At 42.4% G+C, this 23,281-nt stretch overlaps 1 protein-coding gene across 1 annotated transcript in view; it reads right to left on the reverse strand.

Moving 5' to 3' along the window:
* The window catches only part of LOC117525996 (peroxisomal acyl-coenzyme A oxidase 1-like), a 47,559-nt gene extending 25,616 nt beyond the window's left edge, over positions 1 to 21,943 (reverse strand). Inside the window, exons 1-3 of the mRNA XM_034187982.1 lie at positions 21,792 to 21,943; positions 16,495 to 16,654; positions 3,854 to 4,014 (exon numbers count right to left, since the gene is read on the reverse strand). Of these exons, the coding sequence (XP_034043873.1) occupies positions 3,854 to 4,014; positions 16,495 to 16,654; positions 21,792 to 21,900 (430 nt within the window). The 5' untranslated portion in view covers positions 21,901 to 21,943. The remainder of the gene's footprint in view (positions 1 to 3,853; positions 4,015 to 16,494; positions 16,655 to 21,791) is intronic.
* Positions 21,944 to 23,281: the final 1,338 nt, after the last annotated feature.

The following is a 23,281-nucleotide window of genomic DNA, read 5'->3' on the forward strand; positions in this document are numbered from 1 at the left end:
AAACAATACTATAAATGTTCAGTAATGTGCCTTACTGTCGATTAAAAAAAGTCACCCAAACTAAAATAGCCAAGGCTAGCTTTTGCAGGAATACTATCATCTCCTGTTATCAACAGCTCATAGTTAACATTATATAATGGCTGAGTGGATCCTTGTCATTTGATTGGTGCTTTGTATATCACCTGACATGGACTATTCATCCCATTTGTGTTGCATTGCATTTAGTGTGCAAATATGGTCCATTTACTGTGCAAATTTGTTCCCTAAGTTTTGTACCATTGCAGGCTGTGAACCTCGCCCACGCACAAACTAGTGGGGGTGGCATTTGGCTAAACATGGCAGAGGTTGTTTTGCTAGTGGACGATGATTTGAACGAGCTAATTGACGGTGCTAATTCTTCTAACACACACACACACACACGCACACAAAAACAAATCCACTACCCCATAAACCGTCTGGAGGCATGAAGAGCTGTTAGGATGAAAAGCTGAACAAATTTCTAACACGATTTTTCACAGGACTGAGGAATTACACAGTCTTTTTTTTCCTTTTTTTTGGAATATCACAGACTACATAGTCAGAATTATTTCTGAACTATCTAACTCGAAAAGCTCTCGATTTACCGAACGATCTACGTTCCGATCCTCACCTATGATCATGAGATTTGGCTCATGACCGAAAGAACGAGATCGCGAGTACAAGTGGCCGAGATGAGTTTCCTCTGCAGGGTGGCTGGGCGCTCCCTTAGAGATAGGGTGAGGAGCTTGGTCACTCGGGAGGAGCTCGGAGTCGAGCCACTGCTCCTCCACATCGAAAGGAGTCAGTTGAGGTGGCTCGGGCATCTTTTCCGGATGCCCCCTGGACGCCTCGCTGGAGAGGTGTTCCGGGCACGTCCCATTGGGAGGAGGCCCCGGGGAAGACCCAGGACACGCTGGGGGGACTACATCTCCCGGCTGGCTTGGGAACGCCTTGGGGTTCCCCTGGAGGAGCTGGGGGAGGTGTGTGTGGATCGGGAGGTCTGGACGGCTTTGCTTGAGCTGCTGCCCCCGCGACCCGACTCCAGATAAAGCGGAGGAAAATGGATGGATGGATGGATGAAAGCTGGAACATACCATTCAACGTTGAATGGAACATTCCATCTTTCACCTCATGAAATAGTCGTGCCATTGAACTCAAACATTCACTATTTGTATATTATATTAATGGCTGAATATATCTTTATCATTTGACTGGTGGTTTGTATGTCACGTGATATTGACCATTCGTCCCACTTGCCATTGTGCTCCATTTAGCATGCAATTTTGGTTCCATGTTTTGTACCATTGCACACTGCGAACTCCACACTAGCAGCTAGAGCGCGTAGCAGCTTATTGACACTGCTCATTCTTTTAACACAAAAGGAAAAAAACAAATCCACTATGCCGTACGCCATCTGGAGATATTTGCAATATTTGTTGGAACATCTCTAGGTGAAGTGGAACCGCAGTCGGATGAGGAGCTCAACAAATTTCTATTGCGATTTTTCACTGGAGTGAGGATAACGGACAGCAGTGTACGCTTTTACTTTTTTTACTGTACAATTTTGGATTGGACTGCTATTTAAAATTCATGTTGGAGATTTGGAAACTCTTGACGTCAAAGGACCAGTGACGCACACCAAAATGTAAGTCCCTTTTCGCTAGTTTATAAATTAATAAAATATAAAAAATTTTAGCCATTATATAAAAAAAAATAATGGATTTTTTTTCATTCATTCAATGGAAAACATGTCATTCAGCTTCACCTCATTGAATGGAACATTTCATCTTTTACTGAATGAAATACTCTTACCATTGAACTCATAAATATTCATTATTTGTATACTACGAGGTCTGTTAGAAAAGTATCAGACCTTTTTATTTTTTTTTAAAACCTGATGGATTTGAATCACATGTGCTTGCATGAGCAAACCTTGAACCTTCGTGCACATGCGTGAACTTTTTCACGCCTGTCGATTGCATCATTTTCTGGTAAGCAGCCTTTGTGTGAGGTGTGTGTTGTGTACTCGGCATTTTTTCATTCCAAGGAAAAAGACGGAACGACTGGAGCAGCGCCGCATCAAATTTTGCCAGAAACTGGGCGACAGCCAGGTGGAAACCATTCGGAAGATTCAGACGGCTTTCAGTGACTTTTCAGTCGTGTGACTATCCGAGAAATTGTGGAAGAGGTGGACATGTCACAGCATGTCCTTTGAGACTTCAAAACAAAGGCGCTTTTGCTCCGCCGTCGGCAGCTTCGTGCCAAAGCCATCGGCATGATTTTCACCGCCAATCTTTTCATGGCCAAATCTTCTGTCACAGTGGAATGTACCGAAAAAGTGCTGATGTCCACCTCTTCTGCAATTTCTCGGACAGTCACACGACGGTCCCGCATCACCACAGCGTTCACTTTGGAAATGATCTGGTCATTTCTGCATGTTGATGGCCGACCGGAGCACGGCTCGCTCTCCACCATTGTGCGGACGTCTTTAAACCGGTTGTACCGCTCCTTAATCTGTGTGATGCCCATAGGATCGTCACTGAAAGCCTTCTGAATCTTCCGAATGGTTTCCACCTGGATGTCGCCCAGTTTCTGGCAAAATTTGATGCGCCGCTGCTCCAGTCGTTCTGTCTTTTTCCTTGAAATGAAAAAACGCCGAGCGCACGACACACACCTCACACAAAGGCTGGTTACCAGAAAATTATGTAATCGACAGGCGTGAAAAAGTTCACGCATGCGCACGAAGGTTCAAGGTTTGCTCATGCAAGCACATGTGATTCAAATTCATCAGGTTTTTGAAAAAAATAAAAAGGTCCGATACTTTTCTAACAGACCTCATATCACACAAATCTAAAAAAATAAACCACTGCCCACCACTGAACTCCTCACACATGGCTTTAGCTTTCATGTTTTGATCTGCTAAGTCAGTGATTCTCAACCGGGGTGCAATTATCAAATATCACCATTATCGGGTGTATGTGCTGTAATAGTGTGGCAGATGATGTAATGTTCTTTTATTCCAGTAGATGGCAGCAAAGCGCTGTACTATAGTATAATAGACATACTTACGCACATAGCGTTGTGTGTCTCCATGGTTACGGGTTGCTGACTACAGCGTGAATCTCAGCTGCTCACGGAGCATGGCTCCTCTGGGGAACGAGAAACCGCGTTGGCTGTGGAGGTGCGTGGGGAAGGCGGCCTGACCTCCGTTGATGTCACCGTGGTCAGGCTTGGGCCTTCTCGCTCACAACTGGGTTGGCTGAAGGCAGCCTCTGCGCTCCGTGAATATTAGAGTGGCAGATTATTGTGAATAAAAGTGTCGACACGTCTAAAAAAAACACTTGTTGAGTTCAGAGCGCAAAATGCTTGAGGATTTTCGAAATGCGGTGTTTTCTGTATCGATTTTCTATTGCGATAACTGGGTTTTGCACAAAACCAGAAGTAACAGAATTATAATATTATTTTGGTTGGTGGTGTGCCGCAGGATTTTGTAAATATAAAAAGGGTGCCACGGCTCAAAAAAGGTTGAAAATCACTGTGCTAAGTAATACTGCTGTGTACACAAACTAGACCAAAGGAAAACTCCAAAATTGTACCTGGTCTGGACCAAACAAACAATTAGGTGTTAAAGTGTCTTCAGAAGTGCTACCCATAGTCTGTTGTTCCATAAGAAAGGTCAAATTCATGACTGGACTGTCATCACATTCTGAGTGATAAGATGCAGAACACTGTAGCAGAAACGGGACACTGACAATACACAAAAAAAAACTGCTGGCAACTCAGTTTATCAAAGTCTACTTTAGACCTGACATTTTTAGTGATTGCTTCATTTTACCGTGACCCATCTCTGTCTGTGCATAGGTGCCAATGATCTCTAGATTCCAGGCTGGCATGAAGAAATGGTCCATTTGCTCTGGGGTGGCCTGGTTAAGCAGTGTGGGCAGGAACATTCCCAGATGGAGGTCCAAGGGCTCTGGCCTACCAGGGTGCACACAACTAAGATGGGCAGGAGAGGAAAAGAGAAGCAAGTGGTAATACGAAGAAGGCAGAAAAGATGGTCTCAGAGAAAACACGAAGGGTGTGCTCTCAAAGAAGCGGTGAACCAGTGAAAAATGAATGAATGGACATTGGGAGGAAAAACAAATACAGAGGAACAAATTGGTTAAGCAAAGTGTTTCACAAAGCAGTAGCAAATAAACAGATGATTAAACACATTGTAGTTATTTCATGCATGAAGTATTTGAAAAGAAAAAAAAAAAATCACTGATTGAAGCCTCAGTCCCACCGAATAAGCCCTGACTAATGAGCCACGCATAGGTGTGTCAACGATTATTCAAAGAATGATCCATGTTTTAAGTTATCACATATTCGCTAATAAGGCATCTCTATGTGCCTCTCTCACATGTGCCATGTATCAGCCTCTAATGAGCCACGACCGACCTGTCATTTGAGCCCCGCCCAGCCTCGAGTGGCTCGTGTCGCCGCATATGATTCCCGTCAAGCCACATATGATCCATGTAGCCCCATGTAACGCGATGTTGATGCACATTTAGGCATGGGTTTGGTCCAAACCTCCAGCCCTCCCACACTTGGTCCCTTTAAAGTGTGAGTTTTCAATTCATAGTATCCATTCAAGATGTTGTCACATTTGTCAGTCCAAAAATAGATGTTCCAGTACAGTCCAGCTGGTGTGCGCATCTGTGCGCCAGGCTGCTGTTCACCTGTGTTCCAGAGTCATTAAATGCAACAGACCAGCTAGAACCAAACTACGGGTTCCTGGACAGTCGCCTCTGCACTTCTTCTCGGTGGCTTTATTTCTTCCGCGGCTTCGTTGGCTTATTTCTTCCGTGGCTTTAAACAGTCATTTTGACACCGTGGTCAAACTTTTAACTTTGTGTTTGTCCATTATTGACTGCAAAATCACTCCTTTGCGAGTTGGCATTTTGTGTGAATAGTCTTGAGTGCAAGTCATTGCATCAGTGTGCGCACACAACGGCGCTCATCTGATCCATTATAACAGGATGTTAGGCTAAATCTATCATAAGCATACTTTTACAGCTGCTTGCAAAGAAGGAATGAATATGCAACTGTTTTACCAAACTATTACAATAAAAACATTACAAATAATTACTTTTTAATCTGTTCTAAATACGTTCTCCACCTCAGCGCATGAGACAGAGAAAGGAAAAAAGCTCCAAATCTCCTCTGTGATTCCAGAAGGCATTAGAGGTGTTTTCAACATCCAAGCTCTGACAGAAAATGATTAATCCGCTACAAAATAATTATTTTATATACAACGTCCGGCGCACAAAGCAGGTGGGATTGTGTGCACAAGAGGGCTGAGCCAAAATAGCCTGTCTGGTCCTCGTAGCCGTCAGGTGCTCAGATAATGGGCTTTTAACAGCCTCGTCCTCCCCACAAACATGCCCTTAAAATCCTTGTTTGTCCTCATAGTACCTCGTACACAAACTGTCCCACAGTGTTGTTGCTAAATTTTGAATTTATTGAAATTAGCACCACGCTCAGAGATTAGCCTCGTTAGCCGAATATTCTCGATTGTTGAATAACTGGATTCGTACCCCCCAAAAAAACATGCTACGTGACTCATTATGCATCCTTCATTATTCAGTGGGACCAGGGCTTTAGAATCTTCGTTTATTTGTCTTGAAAATGATAATCATTTTGATAATCAATACAATGATCACTTCTCCAATTTCCATGCTGTTATTGTGATTTACACATTTCCCATTACCGCCAAAAAAAAAAAAGGTTGCATTTACGCCCATACAGTTTATTCAAGAAAATGAGAGTCAAGATGTGGCAGACACTCCTTCAAACCCAGATTTTTAAGAAACTGCACTGTTCCTGTATTCATGTGTTACATCCATTCATGTTCTCATTCTCACACTCACAAAACTGGTGTTATGTGTCGGACGCGGGCGGAGGACCGACCAGCGTTTGAAGTAAGACCCAGTATAAAATAAGCAGAGCACGGTACAAAGGATAACAGAATTTAATAAACATAACAGTGATGTGCAGAATAATAACAAATAAGTGCGCGGTCTGGCGAGGTGGAGAGACGGTGCGGTCCCAGCAGCACAAATGGTCCGGAGCCAGAACAGTTCGGACCCAAGGACCCCGCTGACACCCCCCAGGTGGCCGCGACCAACCGAGTCTGTGAAAGGAAAAACCATCATGTGAGTCCATCACTCCACACACAGAGAGAACACTCAAAAGGTGTACATAAACAGCAAACACTTCCTGGCTTAATCACCAATCAGCTTCCCACCCTGCAGGCATGGAACACCCAGTTCAATTCTCCACTGCAGTGGAAGCTGATTAAACGACTAACATAACAGCTCAATATAATAAGGTGTGAGGGACACCACATTTACTGACTGTACTCATGTTAGTCACAAAACCTAAAGTACCTCAGGAAGTGTGCTGACGAGCGTGAGACCTCACCCCCTCCTCTTTCACAGACCATGGCATCAAACCTGGTACGGTCTCTGCATCCATGATGATGAGATGGCTCTCTAGACGACGATCTCACCCGTCTGGTCACAAGGTCGAGTCTCTGGCCAATACACACTGTGTACTCCAGACTTAAATGCAACCATGCCCCAATCCATATAGATGCACCACAGCTGTGAGTCCTGACGAGCTGCACATGACCAGCCTCAGGTGATCAGGGTGAGGTCCTAATAACTCAGCCACACAGCCACTCAGTCCTGAACGCATGCCACCTGGAAGGAAAAACAAAAGACAGAACAGAAGACAGAAACAAAAGGCAGCCAGGCACCCCAGCCATACAACAGCACCCCACCCTCACGGGAAGCCTCCCGGCGACCACACAAACCTGGCCCAGGAAAAACACCCCCCTCCAGGGACCATGGCTGGAAACAGTATCTGCATTCATCTTCCAACTGAATCTTCATTTAACAGAACTATTGACGTCTTCACCTCTGACTGCATCTTTGCCTTTGTTTCTGTCATTCAATTTGCACAGGTGTGGCCAGGAGTTCTTGAACCTGTGTGGTCAGCCTTTGTCCAACCTTGTTTAAAGTCTGATTAGTCATAAAACAAAAAAGACTAACACAAACAACCAAACCACCCCCCCCCCTCCCCAGAGGACCGTCCCATCAAACCCCGGGAAGAGGAGAAAAGAAAAACACAACCCAAACTTAAGCTTACAAACAAAAAACGCTAACACCCCCCCCCCGCCCCCCCCCCCCCCCGGACGACATGTAGGGACCAACACCCCCCAGAGGACATCCCGCCAGCTCCAGGAGTAATAACCACAGCCAAGGTCCCTCTGGGATCCAAAGTCACCCACGGGGACTCCCAGCGCCTCCCAGAGGACCGTTCCATCAAACCCCAGGAGACGCCCCCCCTCATGACTAACAGACCCAGCCCCGGCCGTCTATGGCTAGATGGACCCACAGCCCTTTCCCGCCCAGAGGACACCACAGTCACACCCTGAGGGCGGAAACTAGGGGGAAAAACAAACAAACAAAAAAAACATACAAACAAAACAACCCCAACCCCACCCCCTCGGCGCAGTGGAAACTGGAAGTACGTCCAGTGTCACCAACCACGACTATACCCCAGAAGTCAACCGGGAGGAGTGGAACAGCGGTAATGGCAGACGGCACAAAACGGTGCCACCCCTCCGACTTCCAAACCAGCCACCAGCTGCGGGTATATTCCACTGCCCCAAACCTCAGCTACGCCGATGGCAGACGGTTCAAAGGCGCGCTGAAGCCGGAGGTGGAACAGGGAATCGACAAAAAAAAAAAAAACAACACCCCGAACCCCCCCCCCCCCCCAGGTGCAGAGGTTACCTGGGAAACGCCCAGCATAACCAAACTGCACCACTCCAGCAATGCCGACAACCTACGGCTCACACGGCTGGAGCCACAGGAGAAGAGAGGGCACAACAAAACCAAAAAAAAAACAGAAAAAACAACCCAATTACCCCCCCATCACCCCCCAGAGGACCATCCCATCAAACCCTGGGAGGTGAAACCAAAAGAAATAAAAAGAAGGACTAACAGACTAACATAAAGTTAACTGGGTCATATCTATGCTCCAGACAGCCTGCATGGTCACGACCCCAGAACACTAACAGTGCAGAACATCCCACACAAAAACCAACTCAAAAAAAAAAACCCACAAAAAATGAACCAACACAAAACTAATAAGTGACTTATACCGTTAAGCTCAAACAAATGGAACACACCTGTTCCACCTTAAGAGCATTAACGGTAATGTGACTCAGTCACCAACAGGGGGAGCCAAAGTGCTAAAAATAAAAAACCCCTTTGGTAACCGAGAAAACAACTCATGCTGCTTTCCCTGTGCGCAGCTACGTGTAACACACAACCAAAATGTGCTTCAACTAAATTACGCCGGAGCTGACACAACAGACGCAGTAGCTATATTCACCCGGGGAGACGGGGCTACAACTGTAACAACAGGAAGCACAGCGACCCGTGCCACAGAACTCTGCCGTGCGCGTTCACCCATTAAAGACACACTCATGCAGCTCCCGTTTCACCTCTTATCCGGTCGAAGTGTGACGCGAAGCCGTCGCCACTCACACTCCACAACAACCCACGGACAAGGCAACAACACAGGAACAGGGCTGCAAGAGAGCTCAAATCAGTCTTCAATAATGGGTTCTCCGACACGCACCATCCGGGCGGAGAGCACCCGCAACTGATCCGGATAACTTCTGACGTCTGCTGCCGCCTTCCCGGCGCAGAACCGCCTCTGCTACCGCTGGGTCCGTGATGTATTGGCCAGAGACTACTGTTATGTGTCGGACGCGGGCGGAGGACCGACCAGCGTTTGAAGTAAGACCCAGTATAAAATAAGCAGAGCACGGTACAAAGGATAACAGAATTTAATAAACATAACAGTGATGTGCAGAATAATAACAAATAAGTGCGCGGTCTGGCGAGGTGGAGAGACGGTGCGCTCCCAGCAGCACAAACGGTCCGGAGCCAGAACAGTTCGGACCCAAGGACCCCGCCGACACCCCCCAGGTGGCCGCGACCAACCGAGTCTGTGAAAGGAAAGACCATCATGTGAGTCCACCACTCCACACACAGAGAGACCACTCAAAGGTGTACATAAACAGCAAACACTTCCTGGCTTAATCACCAATCAGCTTCCCACCCTGCAGGCATGGAACACCCAGTTCAATTCTCCACTGCAGTGGAAGCTGATTAAACGACTAACATAACAGCTCAATATAATAAGGTGTGAGGGACACCACATTTACTGACTGTACTCATGTTAGTCACAAAACCTAAAGTACCTCAGAAAGTGTGCTGACGAGCGTGAGACCTCACCCCCTCCTCTTTCACAGACCATGGCATCAAACCTGGTACGGTCTCTGCATCCATGATGATGAGATGGCTCTCTAGATGACGATCTCACCCGTGTGGTCACAAGGTCGAGTCTCTGGCCAATACACACTGTGTACCCCATACTTAAATGCAACCATGCCCCAATCCATATAGATGCACCACAGCTGTGAGTCCTGACGAGCTGCACATGACGAGCCTCAGGTGATCAGGGTGAGGTCCTAATAACTCAGCCACACAGCCACTCAGTCCTGAACGCATGCCACCTGGAAGGAAAAACAAAAGACAGAACAGAAGACAGAAACAAAAGGCAGCCAGGCACCCCAGCCATACAACAACTGGTCCAGAAAAAGAAATTATTACTCCTTACTTGATAAAGCTTTGTCAAGCAATGCCTGAAAATATATGCATGTCTACATCCAGCCACCTCACATATGCATGCTACAGTCTTTTCCTTATTTCCCCCAATCCAATTAATCAATTATATATACAGCTCACAATCACAGTGAAATTGAGCTGTACAGTTGCAACAACAAATTTTTATGGGGGGTGAACAGGTGTAATAAAACTGAAACAAAAGTTTGGATTATGAATAAAAAGGTTATACTGAGATTCCAGCCAGTGGGAAAAAAATTAATTAATTAATTAATATATTTTCAGTTTAGCCTTAAAAGATCAGAGTGCTCCCAAGGACGGGCCTGTGTTCCATGCAGACTTTGTTTTTGTGTTCTCACCGTAAAACCCACATTCACAGACAAAACAACTGTGCCAGTCATGATGGAAGAAACATAATTTCAACAGTATCATGGTGATGGCAGGAGATGCTGTACCTTTACAGTTACAAACGTACATTAATTTTATTTACTGGAAAACTGCCACAGCATTTCAGTGTTTTGCATAAGATTAACAGGAAGATCTGGACCTGACTGTTGTTTAAAATAACTGTTCATTTAAAACATGAGTTTTTGCAAGGTTAATTCTCTAATGTCAAACAAGTCATTTATGTTCCTCTAAACCAAAACTGTGTGTCTGCACTAAACACATTCATCTCATGCTGTCTGTTTTTTGACCATCACAGAGTAAAACATCTGATTCATTGGTTTCATGTACAATGAAGATATTGCATATCATTTTGGCTCTTAGAGGATATCCACCCTATATGGCATTACATAAAATCTCTACGGTTAGTTCCATAAGTAATTTGCACAGTGACAAATTTTGTAAATTTTGCCTCTGTACACCACCACAATGCTGTTAAAATAAAACAATGTGATTGAAGTATAGACGTTCAGCTTTAATTAAAAGGGTTTAACAAAAATACAGTATGAACCATTAATGAACAGAAACCTTTTTATATATCCCCATACACACACACAACTTTTAGAGGCTAAAACTAACTGGAAAAACAATTAGCGATACAATGATTATTGGTGGCCAAGAGATTAGTGCACTTGGTTTCAGTGCGGAAGGTTCCCGGTTCAAACCCCACACCTGCCACATTTCTCCATGCAATGTGGAGTTGCATCAGGAAGGGCATCCGTAAAATCTGTGCTCAAATCTGCTGAATGCAAAACAAGGGAGCAGCCGAAGGGACTTACTATTGATAGTACTTGGAAGAAAATCCTTTGAAGTCACTGACTGTCAAGCCTGGAACCCAGAGATATCTCCAAATGTTTAGTTTCCTCTCTTGACAAGTTCTTCCAGACCTTTACTGTCTTTGGTCTTGTCTTCCACAAGTGAAACACATGCTCTGCTGAGGTCAAGTGGTTGACTGGCTCATTGAACATTATTATCATTTACTGAGGCGTTGCTGGGCCGGTAGCATAGATTTACATTTACACTACCTGGATATACTTCGGGCGGGTATCCCAATACCCGCCCGCTGCGCATAAACTGATGACGTCATAGCGCGCGCAGCCCAAGAACTGTCCACAGAGGAAAAGATGAAAAAGTGAGTGTGTGTTGGTCCAAATATAGATATTACAGATGATTTTCTCATGGATAGTCCAAAGCAGCTAGCTTGATGAGGACACGCTGGCAAATTTGGAGAGTAGCGTGAGCCAGCCAACACTGTGTACAAATGGTTGCAATTCCTTATAGATTTCTTTATTTTTTATTAAACCTGAAACTCTACGTTGTAAGCCCATCTTTCACTTCAGCTCCAGTGTGGTAAAAAATACAAAAATTCTACCACTGTTCAAACAGTTAAGTACCTGATTGTCTAAAGAAAATGCAGTTAATGCTACCAGTTCAATTTTTCACTACATGAATGTGTAACATGTCCAGGGTTATAGCACTTAAAGTGGCAGTTAATAGAAACAGGATGATGCTTCTTAAACTTTGAGGTTATGAACACATGAAGCCCAAATTAAAAAGCAGCTTGTCCCAGATTCTCTCACCACAAATCGCTCAGATTACAAAGGGGTATTGAGGACCTGGAATGCAACCTCATTACAGGACGCAAGAGGTGTTATTCAGCTTCACTGTTTACTGACAATAACAAAGTTCACATCTATTGTCAGGAAAACTTTAGCAAACATCAGCCAAGCTTCGTTAAAGTTAGAATGCCATAATGATTCTTTGACCTGAACTTTATAGTAAAACTCTGTGTAGCTAGCAATGATTTTACCTTAAAATGATTTATTGTGAACATGGAAAATACATTAACAGCAGTTGCTACATTTTGCTTTAATGGCACAGTAGTCCACAGCAGCTCTCTGATGCTCTCATTTAATGTCTACCACCTGGACCTTTCCATATATTTTAGACTGTGCACTAAGACGGTCAAGATAAAACCCATCATCTTTTTCTCCACTCTGATTCAATAGTCACATGTTCTCGCAGAATATGAGTAATAACAATAACTGACCATATCATAAGCGAAAGAGTGTCAAGAATTGATAGGCAGTCATAAGACTGGAACTAAAGTATGACTATTCAATCTTTTTAGTGGATTAAGACAAAACTGTAGTCATGCAAAGTAATTCAGGTTATAGTTTAAAGTTATTTGGGAACCAAGCTCAACAAACAATAATAAATTCATTCAAACTTGATGAGGAATCAATCAGTGATTCTCACTGTATAAAACAGTAAGATTAATAATGAAAAGAATTATGGGACTTGTGAGGCATACTAAAAACAACTGCTGTTGATAAGAATATTTTCCTGAATAGATGAGACTAAATGTGTCGGGATAAAAACTGACAACCTGAACAGAAGTACTGGTGCAGCAATATTAATAATTTAGCTACTGCCACTGGGCATCTACTCTAATGGACACACATTAAACTATTTTTAATTTGCTGCATTATTTGGATCTGTCAGACACAAACAAGAGATCATTAGAATCATCCCAACAACAAAACACCTCTTCAGATAACACTGTGTCCTGCAAACCACGTAATGTGTCTTTAATTTCTGCCAATATTAACAACAGTACAAGAGCAAAATAATATCTTAGGGAGACTCAAAATCAAAACGGCATGTAAATTACTGTAGGACTGACCGTGACCCAGTTCAGTCTGGGCATATGTACCCAATGCCTGGAAGGACTGTGCCAGGGGTAACCATTTCTTCAGCTGCTGGGAATCACACTGGCCAGCGATGGTTGGGATGAACATGGCAAAGTGCAAACCAAGGCACTCATGATGGTTTCCTTTATACATACTGAATGAAGAAGAAGCATATGATACACGAAATTCAGGCTTACGAGGTCTATTAGATAATAAACCGACCCTTTTATTTATTTATTTTTTAACTATATGGATTTGAATGACATGCGATTACACCAATCATGCTTGAACCCTCGTGCGCATGCGTGAGTTTTTTCACGCGTCGGTGATGTCATTTCCCTGTGGGCAGGCCTTGAGTGAGATGTGGTCCCGCCCTCTCGGCTGAATTCCTTTGTTTCACACGCTGCTCGAGACAGCGCGCGTTGCTTTATCAAATTTTTTTCTGGACCTGTGAGGAATATCCGAGTGGACACTATTCGAGAAATTAAGATGGTTTTCGGTGAAAAGTTTAACGGCTGATGAGAGATTATGGGGTGTTTCTGTCAGTGTAAGGACTTCCCATGGAGCGAGACATCGTGTAGCGCTTCCAGGTGCCGTCGTCAGCCTGTTTCAACCTGAAAACATCCTAATTTAAGGCTTAATTCACCCAGGACGTCGTGAGAGAACAGAGAAGATTCAGAAGAGGCCGGCATGAGGACTTTATGCAGACATTCCACTGTTTAAGGACATTTTTTAATGAAAGACGTGCGCGCAAATTCGCCGAGTCGTTTCCGTGACGACTCTGCAAATCTGTGTGCGCCACGACAGGAAAAACACCTCCGTGTTGAAAACCATTTGTAAAATTCAGGCGGCTTTTGATGGCTTTCAACAAGTGAGTAACTGAGAAATTGATTAACAGCTTGGGCATGTTCCAACTTGCCCGTTAAGGTTTCCAATGGAGGTGTTTTTCCTGTCGCGACCCCCCACGGTCGGGTCCGACCTGACATGCGACTCTGCCCGCACGTTCTTTCATTACAAAAGGTCCGTTAACAATGGAATGTCCGAATAAACTCCTCATGCCGACTTCTTCTGAAAGTTCTCTGTTCTCTGACGACTTCCTGGGTCAACAGAGCCTGAAATGTGGAAGTTTTCAACTTGAAACGGCGAGACGCTGCCGCCTCGAAGCGCAGATCGCCGTCAGGCGCCGTGGGCCATCCTTACAGCGACACTACCAGACCAAAATCTCTCATCAACAGTTAAAATTTTTACTGAAAACCAGCTGAATTTATCGAATGGTGTCCACTCAGTTGTGCCTTACAGTTTTGAAAAAATTTTGATCAAACAAAGCAGCAGTCTCTGAGCCATTCCTAAACAATGAAAAAAAATCGACAAGAGGGTGGGCCACTCCTCACTCAAAGACTGCCCACAGGCGAATGACGTAACCGACAGGCGTGAAAAAACTCTCGCATGCCCACGAGGGTTCAAGCATGTCTGATGTAATCACACGTGATTCAAATCCATATGGTTTTTGAAAAAAATAACAAGGTCGGATACTTTTCTAATAGACCTCGTATTCCCAAGTGCTATACTCAGTGAGTCATCTCTGGCACTGCTATGACTCCATGACATTAGGCATTAAAAGACAACCTCATTGCTGACTTTCAGGTAAATATGGAATGGTTAAGATCTGATTTTAACCAACACTGGAATTTGTATAATGTTCAGCGGTGTTGGATAACAGCTGGATCAGTTTGCAACCTTTGACATAGTTTGGCTTCATGCATGAAAACAGCTACCTTAGAACTTTGGTCAAGCTACAATTTACAGTGTAACATAACACGCCCAAAGAATCACCCAGTGAAGTTTGTTACAATCACATGAGACAGCTAAAGAAACAAACAAAAAAAAAAAAAACAGTATAGTGTAACGTATAGTGTAGTGTAGTGTAGTGTAGTCCCTGAAACTGTCCAATAAACATAAGATTGTATGTCAAACGGAACTTGTCCTTGGAGCCCAATGTGGCAACACAACATGAAAGGGAACGTATTACCATACATATTAACCCTGTAATTTACAGTAGGAGTCCATTTTAGTGTGGCGTACTACAGGCCTGGACACAATGCAATTAGGGAATAACTGTTGTGTGGGCCGCCAGAAGAGGAGGTACTGCTGGCCCACCACCAGACGGCGCCCTGTTTGTGCTCCTCGCCAGCAGTACCAGATCCGACAGTCGGGGACGGTGATCACCTGGGAATTTGGGACTTGGCGGCTCCAGTATTCTCCGGGTTCTGTGGCGGTGGAAATCGTGTGGTTCCGGCTCTTCTCAGGACAGACGTCTCCTATCCTCAAGCCTGCCCACACGTCACCTTGGTGTATTGACTGCTGTCAGATTCTGTGACTGTCTGTATCATCGTTGTGCACATTCACAACATTAAATTGTTACCTTTTGGCTCATCTATTGACCGTTCATTTGCGCCCCCTGTTGTGGGTCCGTGTCATTACACTTTCCCCATCAATAACCCTGTTCTGTCTGATGATTTGCGGATGTTCATGCTGGTTATACCATCACAAATTTAGCTTTACCAGCAACGGTTTAGCGAAGCCGGTAAAAAGGAGTTTTACTGGTAAAACGAATATTTGCGAACGTAATCCAGCGTGAACGTCTGAAAATCATCAGACACAAGGCGGTTATTCCCATTCTAATCCAATTCCATCGTTTGCACGGTTTATTTTTCTGTAGGTAATTCGGTCGGCCAGGCTTGCAATTGAGGCAGCATAGCTCCAACAGCGGTCAGGGTGCGGAGTAATCCATCAAATGTGAAAATCCATCAAATGTGAAATGGCAATTCTGTATTAGAATCCACATCAATACTTTCAGATGGTAGCTTAAAGTCACCCATTTCGGCATCGTCGTCAGTACGCGACTTTCTCTCGCTCTCAGCTAACAGCACCATTGACATCTGTGTAGCAGCGCACGGCCGGTCAGGGCGCGGAGTAATACATGAAATGTGAAACGGTAGAATATTTTGCAACGTTACACCCGATATTATACAGTCTGAAATCTCACATGATTAACCAATCAGATTTGGGGAAAAAAATGTATTTGGATTAGAATTGTGCTTTTGTTCAGTGAAAGGTCATTATGAAGTTATGTGATATTTTTATTTAACCAGGAAAAAAATCCTGTTGAGATTAAGAACCTCTTTTTCAAGGGAGTCAATTTACACAAATTTACACTGTTTAAGAGTATTTATTTTAAAGAAGACATTCAGTAACAAGTATAAACAAAACAGAACACAAGAATTTCATTAATATGAGATGTACCTACATTTGTGGACTTGAGTTTAAATTAAGGCTTTAGTAGGGATAACAGCTTCTAACTGGACATCTGCCACACCCATATTTAAAATTAAACATGCCTCATTGTCACTCCCACAACAGATAACAGATTTTCCCGCTGTGATATCAATAAAGTTTGTTTTATCTTAACTTATAAAACACCAAGCCCTTCAAGAAGCTTTTAAGCAGGTCTTGAATGCAGTGTGCAGCTTTTTCACAGAGATCTACTGTAGTTGGATGTATTCTTTATGGTCCATTCCTTCACTACATACCTTTTGTAGAACTGGATTTCATTGGGGTCTGCAATACCATACTCTCTGAGCTTCAGGATCATTTGGGCACTTTTTCGAACAGCCTGGTCATATCGTTCACTGCGGGACAGAAAGTTTGGGTCCTCCTCCTTAAAAGCCGGGTCATTCAGAACCAGTGTCTCTATAGTGGGGAAAAATTATAATAAGATTTAGAACAGTAGCTTTTAAACCATATAATTACCCTTTGTAAAGTGAATGCAAACAATTACACATAAAGTCTGTTAAATACTTTCGTGGTCAGAATTACTGGCACCCCTAATTTACTTAATTTTGTTTTCATATGTAAATGCATATGAACCAGCTTCATATAATCATGATATTTAGTAAAACATCTGAGCTTATAGTTAAAAAAAAAAAATCAGATGGTGAAATAAAAATAATAATAAAAAAATAGTATTTTTATTTATCTGTCCTATCCTTTATTTATACAGCTAGTCTCATTCTCAAGAGAGGCCTGTTTACATTTAGTAAAATGTATGCATGACAGTTACTGCCACACTATGATATATTTACAGTAGTTCATGAATTTTCTAGACATTTCTATTGCACAAATTGGGAAGCAGATATAAGTACAATGAACTTTTTCAAATCACTATAGACATCTCAGAGCACATTTACATCAATCATTAACAAACAGAAATAATATGGTACTATATGGTAGAGAAGCTTGAATCTTCGACTGGACTGGGTTGCCTGACGTGAGTACGTTTCGCTTCAAATCACAGAAGCTTCCTCAGCTAAAATTCTTGCTCTGGTAGTCTGACTTCTGTCTTGACTCTTGTAGAGAAGAATAAACCAGAAGCCAACAAAAGCTGGAGTTTTTAACCTAACCAAACCCCTCCTACCGAGAGGCCAACTGCTATAGGCTAGTGACTAAACAATAGCTCTAATTAGCACCTATTGTGCTCTAGTTAGCACTCTCCTAATGAAAACTTTGTTTTCTGGGACAAAGAGACCAGATAGACAGGAGACGGAGACAAGAAGAAGAGGAGTGTCTCTCCCTTATTTAGCAGGAGTAGGGGAAAAACTACAGAGGATCTTCAGACAGCAAAAAATCCCTACACTACATAGGTGAGACTAAGCAACCTTTAAACAACAGGCTATACCAGCACCGCAGAGAGGTCGCCAGTGGACCTCAGTCTGCAGTTCATCTCCACCTGAAAGACACTAACCACACGTTTGAGGAAAAGGAAGTTAAAATCTTAGCCAGAGAGAAGAAATGGTTTGAGAGAGGTGTCAAGGAAGCATTCTTTGTGAAACAGTTGAAACCCATCCTTAACCGGGGGGCGGGTCTCAGACACGCTTTGTCCCCCGTTTACAATGGGGTACTCAGGTCAAAGCAGTTTCAGTCTTTTGTTCATGGTAATGAATCATTCACGTCATCAGGAGAGTCGTCAAGGGAGCCATCAGGGGAGGCTTCCATCCCTTCATTAGGAGAGTGCTAACTAGAGCACAATAGGTGCTAATTAGAGCTATTGTTTAGTCACTAGCCTATAGCAGTCGGCCTCTCGGTAGGAGGGGTTTGGTTATGTTAAAAACTCCAGCTTTTGTTGGCTTCTGGTTTATTCTTCTCTACAAGAGTCAAGACAGAAGTCAGACTACCAGAGCAAGAATTTTAGCTGAGGAAGCTTCTGTGATTTGAAGCGAGACGTCCTTACGTCAAGCAACCCAGTCCAGTCGAAGATTCAAGCTTCTCTAATATGGAAACCACCTGGACAACTGAGAGCCTACACAGAAACATGGTACTATATGGTTAATCTGTCGCAAGAAGGCAGTTTTCAAGTTGCGACTGTGCAAGAAAGAAATGAGTGAGGGACGCCATCCACCAGAACATTCAGTGCCTTCACGTTCATGTATCCAGCCCCAGATTTGTCTTAGAAGAAAAAAATGGCTGTGAAAGTGATGGTTTTCTCTTCATTCGGTGTATATTTTAGTGTACATTCAGTGTATATTTTGGTGTACATTTTGCATTATATCTCACTTCTAACAGCACTTTGACTTTGAAAATTTTTTCCAAGGTAAAATTTTGTGGAATTGGAAACTAGTGTAGGCAGAGGTTTGCGCACTACGAGCACGGTACTCTAGTTCAGTGATTCTCAACCGGGGTGCCGAGGCCGATCGTCAGGGGTGCCGTGGGCAATTATCAAATATCACCATTATCGGGTGTATGTGCTGTAATACTGTGGCAGATGATGTAATGCTCTTTTATTCCAGTGGATGGCAGCAAAGCGCTGTACTATAGTATAATAGACATACTTGCGCACATAGCGTTGTGCGTCTCCATGGTTACGGGTTGCTGACTACAGTGTGAATCTCAGCTGCTCACGGAGCATGGCTCCTCTGGGGAAGGAGAAACCGTGTTGGCTGTGGAGGTGTGCAGGGAAGGTGGCCTGACCTCCGTTGATGTCACCGTGGTCAGACTTGGGCCTTCTCGCTCACAACTGGGTTCGCTGAAGGTAGCCTCTGCACTCCGTGAATATTAGAGTGGCAGATTATTGTGAATAAAAGTGTCGACACGTCTAAAAAAACACTTGTTGAGATCAGAGTGCAAAATGCTTGAGGATTTTCGAAATGCGGTGTTTTCTGTATCTATTGCGATAATTGGGTTTTGCGCAAAACCAGAGGTAATAGAATTATAATATTATTTTGGTTGGTGGTGTGCCGCAGGATTTTGTAAACATAAAAAGGGTGCTGCGGCTCAAAAAAGGTTGAAAATCACTGCTCTAGTTTTTAAATGTTTTAGACTTTCACATTACTATATGCATATATGAAAAAAAATCCATGTACTGAGGTACTTTAAGTGATTCTATGCAATTTTAAAGGGGGAAAAAACACCATGTTACATGTTTCCCTGAGAAATTCAAAATGAGGCTAAATGCAGTTGGTATTTCAGGGACTCCCATCAATCTAGTCTGTGTCAGCTCAGCGGTTTTATAATGACCCTAAAAGAACTTGTAAACATCTCATAATTACATAAAAGTTCTACAACATTGTGATTGGAGAAAACATCAGTCAGTCCCCTCCATCTCTTCCCCACCCTGCTGTACGAGTGCATGTTCACACATACAAATGTATTGGAATGACTGAGAAACATTCAAAGCACTGTTGTGTTCTGAAAACATACCATTAATTTGACGTAACATTAATAAACATTATAGTATCTACTGCAATTCTCCGATTGTCCAAACCAATTTTAATCATGTGTCACACCAGATCAAGGAATCATATGAGGAGCTGATAGGAATTTTAGATTTACATTTGTATTCATACCGTATTTGTCCACAACAGTAAACAGCCATCAATGCAGACGTTATCATTGACAAGTAATGTCAATCTAGCGTTAGCCATACCAGCAAGGCATTATCTTCTTGTACGTATAAAGGTGGGTGCTTAGCCTGCTGGTACAGTACCGCTGCCAATTTGACAGGATTACATATGAGCACACAGAATGAAGCAACAAACAAAACCAGTAACAAAAACAACACAAAACTAGTGTTGAAGGACCATGTGACAGGCAGCCATCCCCTTACATGGTGCATCCTGACCAACACCAAACTCCAAATTTGGAGTCAAGTACAGTACATTCAAGGATTCTTTACTGTAATTCCATACATTCATATGCAGTAGTGAAATGCAGTAATGCAGCAGAGTTAAACAGAATGAAATAAGATAGAATGTAACCACCTAAAATACAATAAAACAAAATAGCAGCAAAAGGAGGTAGCGGCAATGTAATTAGTCTCCTGAGACTAAAGTGCAAGTACATCGAAGTCACCTGTAGTGTATATTCAGACATGATGTCATGTAGTTGATGTTATTTTCAACACCGTTTTTGTCTTAGATTACAACTAGCACACAAAACTGTTTACAAAACAGCTAAGTTCTTGACAGTTGTAGCCTCTGATTATGGGGGCAAGACTCTACAGTCTCACAAAATCCTGTGGCACACTGTATTTACACACTTATGTGGAAAGATGTTAAGAATTCTTACAGATAATTAAATTATATTAAGTCCTTGAAATTCCTTCCCTGCGGTAGACTGACATCCTGCTCATGGTGTACCAAGCTTTATGCCCTGTCACTGCTCGGACTGGCTGCAGCCCCCCGTGACCCTTGATTGGAGTATACAGGTATAGAAAAGGCTGTGGATACTGTTATGGTAACCGTATGTGTTCGTAGGTTAGTTGGTAGGTGTTATTACAGTGGTGACATGACATCCTAATCCTAATAGCCTAAATAATCGACATCTTCCAGAGATAATGAACCAAAAGAACAACTGAAACAAGAAATGTTGGTTGATATGAAGGGAGTAAAAAAATAAAAAGTCTTGTTCTCCCCATCGGAGACTCAAGCCCTGGTCTCCCCATGACAGGTGGAGATACTTACCACGATACCAACAAGGAGCTAGCAACGAACACAGTCAAAGATCATCAATTACCAAGATTTAGAGTTACGGCTGCTGTAATAGTTGTCAAATTCGAAGTGGTTATGGCTGCTGTAACCGTAACCACTTTGAGTAGAAAATGAATGAAATTCTTAAAAAAAAATAAAAATAAAAAAATAACAAGCTGCTTACAGGATGTGGTTGTTTGCACAGTTACAATGTGGGTTTGCTTGATTTGGATATGTGCACACAGTCATTCTGTATTTGTTGTTAATTAGTAATAACTTGGCCTTCTTCCTTGTTTTCACATGGGGTCGCCACAGCAGATCTACATGTTGATTTGGCACAAATTTTCCAGCAGATGCCCTTCCCAACGCAACTCCACATTACATGGAGAATGAAAAGGGAACCTTCAGCACTGTAAACAAGCGTAGTTAACCTCTTGGAACCCACCCCTGACAGTATTTGTTATTATTTAAAAGTATTAATTAATCATTTACATAGAAAGTTCTATTTTGCTGACGAATACTGTCCTATCTTATCTAATGGGAGATTTTATAGCACTAGTTTATTAAAAAGATCTACTGATTGCCCGAGGTGCTTTTAAATGTGCATAATTTCAAACATTATCTTGCATAAAAGCAGGAACACCTTGAATTTGAACAAAGGACACCATTATTGTGTTCTACTGGGTGTCCCTAGGTGTAAAACAGGACAGAAAACAATCATCTATTAGCTTGTGTTAGCTGGTGATAGTATCGCTTCTTAACCTTTGATTAATCTCGACACTTACTTCTTATTAGACATCGTTATTATGTTTTCTAACTCCAAGCAGCTGCTAGCCAAACAGAAAAAAAGAACACGGCAAACTCACCGATTTCTCGCCTTCTTTTGGTCCTTTCGGAACCTCCATCCAAAATATTGACGAGTTTCTCAACGTCAAGAGTTGCATTTTGACGCTCTTTCAAAATATCGGGATTCATGACGGCAGACGATATTTTGTGAAGAAATGTGCAAAGAAAAACTATTCATACAAGCTGCTGCTGCCACCGCCCCCTTGGCCCTGACGCTCAATGACGCCGTGAACGGCTTCCTGAATTTGCGAGGGGCGGAGTCTCACACAGCGCATGACACACATGTTGCCATGTTAAATGTTGCCAGCTTCGTTTATCATAAGCGCTTGGATTTTTTATTCGTTACAACAATCATATTGTTTGCACAATGTACGCATTTTTAAAATAATACTCTCAAACACAGTCAATTTGAACTTTTTTCATGGTCACATGCAGACATATTTTGGAATGTGTGTGTGTTCCGTGTAGTTTGCGACTCGGAGAAGAGAGAGGTTGTTTTTAAAACTTCCGAATGTGACTGCCATTTTAGGAAGTGGTCTTCGCTGACTAGCAACTTTGCAAATGATTTTATCTTAAATGGTTCAGGGTTAGTATTACGATTGGAATAAGGGTGTGGGTGAATGTATAGATTTTGTTAAATAAATAATACATTTGAAACTTTGAACAATATTTAACACTTCTGAACAGTCTTGCGCAGTTGCACCATTCTGATTTGGCACTGGTTCCAGTCCGGAATAGTTCAGATTCACACACATACGTAGTTACAGGTATTCACAAAATTCACAGAACATATGAACGAGTATTCCTTTCTTTTAACAAGGAGTTCACTAATTTTTTTTTTCAAAATTATACAAAATGACTAATCTTCAAATATAATCTTCAAATTCACCTTGCAGTATAACCTTCAAATACTGCTACTACAACTATTATTTAATTACTTAATTATGATTTAAATACTACTTCTAATACTACTACTACTACTACTACTACTACTACTACTACTACTATTATTATTATTATTATTATTATTATTATTATTATTATTATTATTATTATATGACGTATTGTTAACATCAGAAATTTAAAAATGAAATTATTATGATGGACATACATTTGCTTTTATTTCTTCTTATTCTAAAAAAATGCTATTGCTAAAACAATAATATACATCAATATTATATTCATTCATGATTTACAACAGGAATCAAGACTGGGCATGCCCGCATTCTTGATCCACACATTGCTGGAAATGGACCATTGCTTTTATGGTGAGTGTGCCTTTGTCCCATTAGCATTTTTACACAGGAACATCCATAGAGTTGCATTATAGAAAGGCAGAGTTATTCTATAGGAACATCCCTGTAAAGTATGTCCTGAATATATATCACCAATCATAATTTGAATGAAACTTAACTCTTGCTGACAAGAGACAAACATACAAGCAAGCAAACAAAACTGTAATAACCTCCATGGTGAGCAGTAATAATATTCATTGTTTTCAAAAATATTA

This window comes from Thalassophryne amazonica, chromosome 15 (genome assembly GCF_902500255.1).
Source record: "Thalassophryne amazonica chromosome 15, fThaAma1.1, whole genome shotgun sequence".
Lineage (NCBI taxonomy): Eukaryota > Metazoa > Chordata > Actinopteri > Batrachoidiformes > Batrachoididae > Thalassophryne > Thalassophryne amazonica.